Here is a 9500-nt window from a genome sequence, read left to right as displayed (position 1 = left end):
AAATTTTTCCAAAATAATTTATGCTACATGAAAAGATAATTTTGTTAAAATTACAATAAGAATTTTTTACTTTTTATTATAAAGTACAGATGTAACATTATTTTCTGACAATAAAATTGTACAATTCTGTATGGAATAGGCAAAAGAAAATAAATATTTGATTACACTTCATTTTGTACTGATCTTGAATTTGATGGAACGTACTCAAAAGTTTTGTAGTGATCTTGGGCCTCATCTGGCCCAATCCCAAGCCTGATCTAGGCCCAGGTTGTTATTATAATATATATATGTAGCGCCCGAGAAATTGAAGAAGAAGAAAAAAAAAAAAAAAAGGGGGGGGGGGGGGGGGGGGGAGGCCACGTCAGCAGACTCAGTCAGCAGTCCCGGCCAACCGGGACCTGCCACGTGGCAAGACCACGTCGATCCGGGACGGGCCACGTTGGCGATCCGCGTATGCGCGATCGGACGGCCCAGATGCAATCGCACGGACGGTCCAGATTCAATCAAAAACGGACGGCCCAGATTAAATCAAAATGGACGGTTTAGATCAAAAGGCAAAAGGGTATAAATAAGACCCCCACACCAGACCACAAAACCCTAGCCGCCTGCCCTCGCCGGAGAAGACGAACCAGAAGCCGGCCACCGCCACCCGCCGCCGCACCAGAGGGATTTCCGACCACCGATCGAGGTAAATTTCATACCCCCGACTCGTTTTTCCACGCTGATTTCCCCTGTGGCCAAATCGGAGCCAAAATCCTGACCAAACGGCCGGAAAACACGGCCGAAACCCAGCGGCGGCGCCGCGCCCCTCCTTGGTTTTTGCCTCCGATGAGGCCCTTCCCGGCCTCTGTTTAATGCAATTTTTATATCACCGTGATCACCATTCTTTTCTCTACAGGTTGATCGGAGCCGAATCACCAAAACACGAACTTCGCCGGAGAGCTGCCGTACCCTAGAGCACCGCCGCCGGTAAGCTTCGGTTTTCCGTAATTTTTTGATCCCCCGAGGGCCCTAGAGTTGTTTAATCGCAAGGATCAATGCAAGTGTGGCCAAATTCGGCCAGAAACGGCCGAAAACGGCCAAACCGAGGCGAATCGCCGCCGCAAGCGGCGGCATCGTGTCCAAAACACGGCGGAGCCGCCGTGCCGGAGTTGCGATATTGGCCGAAAGGGGCCCTGGGCCTAATTTGGGATTTTTTTGAAACACGTGCAGGTACCAGTAGTGCGTTTCAGTTCCCCGAAAAAATTCAGGAAAAATTATGGACAGCCTGTAGGCGCACTGTGAAGCCGTGTTCGGACCCCGAAACGAGTAAGGACCCCTCACCCTATTTCCTATCACGGTATTAAAGTTCAATAAATGATAAAATGGTATTTCATGAATCAACGAATGTGCGAAATTGCTTAAGGTCGCTAATGGAGCCCGAGTCTAGTGTGGTTGTCGGTTAATTGTTATTCGCCCTGTTTTACAATTTTAAAAGCAGTATGAGGTTTGATGTTTTCATTTTATAGTTTCGTGTGTATATTTTACTGTTTTATTGATTATGGATTGAATGACTGGGATATTGATGCTGTATGTTGTCTGTTTGGCATAAATTACTGTTTTGCTTGTTTGTATGTTGATTGATGATGCTGACTGAGGAAAAAGAGAATGAAAGATTATGTAAATGGGTAATTGTATAATGTGGTCAGCCTGACTAGATATCCTGGGAGATGGTAGACGGACCGGGTCCGTAGGGAACCCTACCGGGATTGTGGTCTCCCATACCGGACGGGGTATGGAGATCTTATGTGTTTTGGCGGCCATACCGAACGGGGTATGGGGACGGCCCGTTTCACCCTTATACCGGACGGAGTAATGAGGTTTATAGTTTTGGCGCCCATACCGGACGGGGTATGGGGACGGCCCTGGAATCTGATTTCAAGTGTTAAGGCTTAACGGATAGCGGGACCCCTATGGATCCCTATGGATACTAGTGGGCTGGTAAATGAGAAAAATATGTTGTGTAACGATTGAATTACGGAAGGCTTGATAAGTATTATATTATACAGTTTATATATGATTTCATGATGATGATGATGTTATTGCTTTCGTATATTATTTTTATGAATTTCACCGAGGTAAGTGAATGGTAAATGTTTTATTATTGATAAAAGGATTTGTTGTAAATTATGCTCCATTGGTCTTTTTGTGTTTTCTACCCACCTTTACCTCCGTGACGGTGGATATCGTGATGTCTTTATTGGGCTAGTGTAGCTAATTCCTTATTTAATCATTTCATATCAGGAAGACATCGTTCCCGAGCCGGTTCCACAGGAGGACGACGAAGGGGATGCCTAAAGACTCCATAGTCATATTCGTAGCTTTTACTTTCAAGTTTCTCATTTAGGTAGTTTGATCTTTTATATTGTGAGCATGTTTTTGGTTTTAGTGTAAGGGATGTTAATCGAATTTTTGACTTCGCTTCCGCATTTGATATTTTTAATATACATTTCATTTTAAATTTCCGGGACCGTTACAATATATATATATATATTATTTTTTATTTTGTAAATTATTTACATAAATATTTATATACACAATATATTATATTAGCAAAATTTTTTAAAAAATTATATTATTCTTAAAAGGGACAACCTTTTTTCCAGGAAGCTGCTCGTATATATGGTTTTCTAGTTTTAATTATTACACAACATTTTTGTTGTTTATGATGTAATAAATATAATTTTTATAAAAAATTTGGATAAAGTAAAAATAAATAATTAATAATGGAAAATGTAAAATTTTATATCACTAAATAATTTATTACAATTAAAAAATAATAATTATGAATATGAAGGTATCCCAGGCGTGATCATTAATGAGATTTGGTGGACCCCATCGACTCCAACGTACCAGACACTGGACCATCAGCAAGTGGCGGGTAGCGGGAGGGGAATCTGGTGGGCTGCTCTTACCGCGTTTTCCACGCAACACCCTCTTCCTCTTTCTTTATTTTTTATTTTATATATATAATAAAACTTTAAAAAGCCTTAATTACGAAATAATAAATTTTCACTTTTTATTTTAATTTGGTCTTTTACTTTGAAACTGTTGCAAATATTTTTTCTTTTAAATCAATATATTTTTTAATTTAAAAATAGATACTATTTAATTGTGATTATCACAAATAAACAAATTAGTAACTATAAAACATTTTTTTGATAAATTTATAATAGTTTAACAAGAATAAACTCAGCTTAATTATTAAAATCTTCCTAATATATTAATAATTTTAAATTTTAAATTTACATAATCATATATTATAAAGTTATTATTCTGAATCCATAAAATACTTTAAAAAAATATTAAATTTTATGTCAATATTAATTTATAAGTTAAAATTAAAATTTCAAAATATATTGTTGCTAGATAAAAATTAATTATATTATTAAATTTTTTTATTACATATATTAATATATTTTATTTAATATTTTAAACTATTTTAAGAATATCTAAACATGATTAATTAAAAAATATTTTTTAGTTTTGCTTTTTTTTTATCCAAATAAATAATATAAAAATATATTACATTTAACTCTCTCTTAAAATATTTTATCTGTGATTATTTTAATAGAAAAAACTTTTTTTTTTAATAAAAATATAATAGGCTAATTACAATTAAATAAATTTTTCTATTATAACTAATAATAAATAATTTATAAAATAATAAATTATATATTTTTAATAAAATTTAAATTTATAATTTTTTAACGTAACACAAAAATTATAAACAATATAATACAATATTATTAATTAATTTATATGATAGTTATTTAAACTACTATTTTTACAAGTTCAATAAATTTTCTGAGAATATAAATAGTACGTGATTATATCGCCCTCGTGAAAGACCTATATGGAACTTCTGCCTTTCTTTCTTTTTTCTTTTCAAATGAAATATATTTTCTTGGTGCATCCCCCCATGACTCTTTACTTTTTTTCGTTTCAATGTCATGATTGATTTATTTATTGGGGGATAATGATAAAGCCTTACACTATATTTTCTATATTCATTAAAAAAAATTTAGTCAAAGCACGAGTGACTTTATATGGAAAATTTAATCATTATCTCCTTGTAGTAGATTACTTGATTTTTTTTTTTAATTTATAATTAAAAAATATATAAAACTTAAATAATTAAACTTTTTTATAATAATTAATTTCAAATTAGTTAAATCAGAATTTATAATTTTTTTTTTTAAAAAAAATTATTTTTGAAATAAATATTAACCATATTTTATTTGTATAAATAGATCTTTCTAAAAATTAAATAACTTAAACTATAAAATCAAGAATATATTAAGATGGACAGAATAAGATAAAAATCAGCCGAATTGAATTGTGATACAAAAATGAGACTTTGCACTTGTACAGAGGGAAGACAAGATGGTACGGGTAGTTAAAAGCTAAAATTTCACTTGCAATATGTAAGTGTACAAAGGTGTGAGAAGGGGAAACATAATTCAAAAATTATTTACACGTGACTAAATAACACTGAGATAAATCATTCATCAAGCCAGTCTAGACTGAAGCATTTCTCGGCAATTTGAACATGAAAACCTCGTATTGTCTTCTCCAAATCCTTCCACAGCCATGATACCCCATCGTCACAAATCACCCGTCTTAGAGACTGCAGCAAGGCAGCAGACCTTGGTAGTCTCTGAATTTGCGGACATTCCCTCATATCAATCTTCTCTAGTCGTGTTAGACATCCAATATCTTCAGGAAGATGTGCCAAGTTAATGCATTGAGAGACGTCAAGGTATTTCAACAGAACTAGCTCTCGAATCCCTTCGGGAATAGCTTTCAGTGTTGGGCAAGCATATAGCCGCAGAATCTCTACACGCTTCAGCTTGCCTATATTGGAAGGCAATTCACGGAGGTTGTGACAATTGCTGATGCTTAGACAGTCGAGAGAGGACATATCACAGATGCTTGAAGGCAGCTCAACTAAATCGTCACAATGGTCAATTGTCAGCTCTTCAAGGCAAGGGAAAATACAGGGCAGCTCCTCTACTGACTGATCAAAGCTGTTATTGAGCTTGCAGAGGATTAGAGATATCTTGCGCAAGTTTCTTAAGGGGGAGGATGAAAACTGGGGGACCCAAACTTTTTCAAGCCACAGACTCCTCAGCTTGAGCAAATTAGAAAAAACTGAACAGTTACCGAGCGATGAATTTAATGTGCCATGATTTATTATTATAAGTGCCTTAAGCTTCGGCATATAATCAAGGAAGGGAGGCAAGAAGTATTCCTTGGAAGAAAAGTTCAGGATCAACACTTCTGCCTTGGGAAATTCCATGGGAAACCAGTCCATTTCCTTCATCTCTTCTGTAAGAGAAGTTAAAATGATTTAGGTAGACAATATTTGAATCTTGCAACAACAAATTGAATTGGTAAATTGACAATCTGCAATCAAGGTAGCGAGAGAATGGAAGTAGTACCGGTGTAAACTGAAACAATCCGAGCATTGAAGGGGCTATCAGCATGTCTCTCCCATTCTTTCGGGAGGGCCTTGTCTCTCTTACACATAAGCAGTCGTTTACGTTCATTTATGTTCCCATGGTTGCTCAGGTAAATAGCAAGGTCCCTCAACACATCATGTTGAGTAACAAAAATCTCATGGTAGCCCGTATACAGATCCCCAGCTCTGAACATTAACATAGTAAAACATTTAGAGGTAATCACAACAAAATATAAAAGAAATCTAGCAACCTGCTCAAGAACAAAATAAAATGCTTTACTGGCATACCTTGAATCTTTCACAATGGTAAGTAGATTCTTCTCTGAGAGCTCAAGAAGAGTAGTGAAAGCATCTTCTCCATCAAGGTCATGTAACTCCGACCACATGTTGATGAGAACATCAAGAGGAATTTTCTTGTCTTCTGGAAAAGATCCCAAATCCAAGAAGCATTCTCTAACCTTGTCCTTTAGATGTTCAACACTTATTGCCATTCTCTCAAGTAATTTGCTCTCATGCACTCCGCAGATGGCTTCCCCTCTTAACAACTTTTTTCTTGCACTCTCCCAACATTGTTCAGGCTTTCCATGTAGTGAAGCTCCAATTACTTTAAGAGCCAAAGGAAGACCCTTACACTCATCAACAATCTGTCAAACACATTTCATCCAGTAGCATCAGCAAACAATGAGCTATCAAATGTTGACTTTCATAGATCAATACTTGCACGTAATAATTCACGTGTCAAGGAAATACCGCAAAGGTTTAGAGCTTACCTGTTTGACCAAACTCTCATTAGCAGCAGGAGGGATGAACTTCTGCCCAAAAGCAGAAAGACAGAACAGAGAAATGGCATAATCATCTCCCAACAACTCCACCTCATATGTGGCGTCGTTAACAATTGTTGGGAATTTGAATCGGGAAACGAAAAGGGTTTTGCACCCAGTTGTTTTAAAAATCAGTTGTTCAAGAACCAAGGGTGACCATACATCATCTAAGACTACCAGATTTCGTGATCCATTTGAGGAAGTCAACTGAACATTCCACTGAGGAACTGCATAAAGAGAACCAATGGCCTCGTTCCCAAATAGAAATCTAGAAATTTTTGCTCTCAACTGCTCCACATTTGGGGACTGCGAGACTGTCAGGAACAAAATCCTGTTCTTATAGTAGTCTGCAAAAGTAGTTAGGGGAATATATTAGAATGCTTACACCAAAGGACAGTTGAGGATATAACTCCACAAACAATATTCTTCCAGATAAACTTTTGGCGATAATACTTTAGAGGGCCTGATTCAAAGAGTTTGTTAGAATCCCTAAAAGTAAGGAATCCAAGTAAGTGACACAGTAATACCCTCCCGGTATTCCATTCTAAGTTTTCAGATTCATCAACCAAGATAAAAGGTTCTTTTACATTTTTCTCTACAATAAGCTTTTTGGGAATGCATTTGAGCCTGAAATCATACAGTTATATAAGGCCAGCCAACGGAAAATGCATGAAATAAACAACCTTCCTACTTTTCTCTCTCCCTTTCTGTATTTTCTCAGCAACCAAACATAATAAATAGAAGGCATAACTAATCGAAAATAATAACAAATTTTCATATACCCAGAACTTAAAACAGAAGAATAGAACAAAGAGCCGAAAACCACTTACTCCGAACTTCCTCATCTCTGCAAAGCTCAGTAGCGAGAGTCGTCTTGCCAGACCCACCCATCCCAGAAATTGCAACAACTCCTCCATTCTCGTGCCTTCCAATCAGCATCTCCTTCACCTTCTTCTTCCCCAATTCCAACCCCATTAAAGAATTCTCAAAAAAAGTCTCCATTGGCATCAATTCCTCCTCTCTCCTGACCGCGTGCTTCTCCCACCCTCCGCCCCATCCGTCGCCTACCATACCAATCTTCATAGCGCAGAGCCGCTGCTCCAGACCCTGCTCAATCCGTCGCGCCGTCCCCTCGAGCCGATCGAAGCGCTCGTCCGTCTCGAACCTCATGTGATGAACGTCAGCGACCATGTGCGCCTGCATGGGGCCCTGCAAGAATCTGGAGACGGTCTTCTCGAGTCTCTCCATCTTGCGGGCGAGCTGGAGGTTCTTATAGACGTTCCAGCGGGGGGATGTGAGCACCTTATTGGCCAGCTCCCGGCCCTGGTTGAGCGTCCCGGACAGGCGGTCGAGCTGCGATTGACGGAAAGCGGAGAGCTCCACACCAGAGTACTTGATCTCTTGAATAATGGGAAGCAGCTCTTCGATGTAAGTGATGAGCTGGGCGGCGCTGGACTTGCATAAGCAGGACTTGCGGGAGATGGTGAAGAGTTGCTTGAGAAGCTCCGCTGCGATCTCCCCCACGAAGAAGTCGGACACCCCCATTATTGCTGGCTTGTTTTCCAGGTGAGTACGACCTCAGAACTAGAGTTGGTTTAAAGTAACTGGCAATAGAAGAATCTTGTAAATGCCCCTCGTTATTTCTTTTGGGCACTGGGTTGGGTTGGGTTGGGTTGACTGTTAAGTCGTTGACCGCTGAAAGTAATAAAAGGGTTTTTTTTTTTTTTTTTTTTTGGGCTTTTTAAAATGGGAATACTATAAAAATATCCAGAATTTTAACGCGTGATCTGTAATTTAAAAATCATAAGAAATATATAAAAGTATAATTTATTTTTATTCATAATTAAATTTACCCTACGAAAGATAGCTAATATAAAATTACGTTAATTTGATTGTTAATTAAAAAGTACGTCAATAATTTATTTTTTAATCCGTTATAATAATTTTATTTAAAAAATTTTACTAAAAATTTAATTTAACCTTTATAACCTTATAAGTATATTAATAAATTAAATTTACTATTTTTTAAATTAAATATTATATAATAATAAATTTTACTTTTTTATATCATTAAATATAGACAATATTATTATCTTTGTCGAACCTTTTCTTACGTCTTTTTTTTTTTTTTGTTCAAACCGCAATTTTATTTGAAAATTTATTCTCTAATTACTTCTAAAAATTTTTAGTAAAAAAATAAATTTAACCCTTTTTAAAAAATAATCAAAGACTGCTTCAAAGTAACAAATTTCATTATATTGAAGGTAAATATATATATATATATTAATGAATTTTGACTACACACTAATTATGTAGCGTAATACTTTTAAAAAATTGAATATAAAAAGATAACCATGCATAAAACATAGTTTAAAGCTAAGACGAGGAGGTGTTGATCTGAAACTTTAGTGGAAAGAGAGGAGCTGGAATAATATGGTCTGAGTTCATCTCCATTTTAGCCTGATCAACGGTGGATGTAGTCTAATTGGTGATTGCTAATAACGATAGAAGCTAAGCAAATTTAATTGATTTACTTACTCTCTTTTTCTTTATTTTCTCTCTCTCGTATTGATCAATTGTGGCAGTGGAGAAAAAATGAACATTATAATTTTTAAAGTCAACATTTCCCGGTTTTTGTAAAAAAAAAATTATTTTTAAAATAAAACTCATACATTAGATTAGTTGTGAAAATAAAAATTTTCATTAAATATTTATTTCAGCTATTTTTTAAAATATTATAATTTTAAACTATTTTTATTTGTTTATTTTTATCAATCACTACCTATTAATTATCGGAGCCCATTTACAGTACCCATTTTGTCTATATTTTCTTACATAATTTAGTACAAAACAGACATTAAATAATTTTTTAAAAAAAAAAAATATATTAAATTGTTTTAAGAACCAAAATCAAAATTAAGAAGTGATTAAATGAATTTTAAGTTAAACGTATTAGTAGTACTTAATAACCGTATTAAATCCAAAGTTTTTAACAGAGCTAGCTAATGTCCAAAAGCAAGTCTGTAAAGTAATAGGCAAGACTTTCAACCTTGAAGGTGCCTTCGGCTTTTTTGGTTGAGACAGACAGACAGCCTATTGGAAATATTGCTCTTCTACGTCCACAGAGTGGGTATACATCGCAATCCTTGGTCAATCTAATACATCTCGACAATTAA

At 35.6% G+C, this 9500-nt stretch overlaps 1 protein-coding gene across 2 annotated transcripts; it reads right to left on the bottom strand.

Moving 5' to 3' along the window:
• Positions 1–4353: 4353 nt before the first annotated feature.
• On the bottom strand, positions 4354–7947 carry LOC110813491 (putative disease resistance protein At4g33300). 2 transcript variants are annotated; one of them, XM_088207220.1, is made up of 5 exons: positions 7155–7947; positions 6274–6671; positions 5792–6147; positions 5484–5689; positions 4354–5367 (listed from the first exon to the last, which is right to left on the bottom strand). In XM_088207220.1, the coding sequence occupies exons 1-5, from the start codon at positions 7867–7869 to the stop codon at positions 4544–4546; spliced, it is 2499 nt and encodes an 832-aa protein (XP_088063346.1). In that variant the 5' UTR covers positions 7870–7947; the 3' UTR covers positions 4354–4543. The 2 variants fall into 2 exon arrangements, with proteins under 2 accessions (XP_088063346.1, XP_088063341.1); XM_088207215.1 differs by having other exon boundaries at positions 4354–5370; positions 7155–7945.
• Between the last annotated feature and the right edge of the window lie 1553 nt (positions 7948–9500).

Source organism: Carica papaya, chromosome 1 (assembly GCF_054855325.1).
Source record: "Carica papaya isolate Zhongbai chromosome 1, ASM5485532v1, whole genome shotgun sequence".
In the NCBI taxonomy this organism is placed as follows: Eukaryota; Viridiplantae; Streptophyta; class Magnoliopsida; order Brassicales; family Caricaceae; genus Carica; species Carica papaya.
This window is presented reverse-complemented; position numbering and strand designations above follow the sequence as displayed.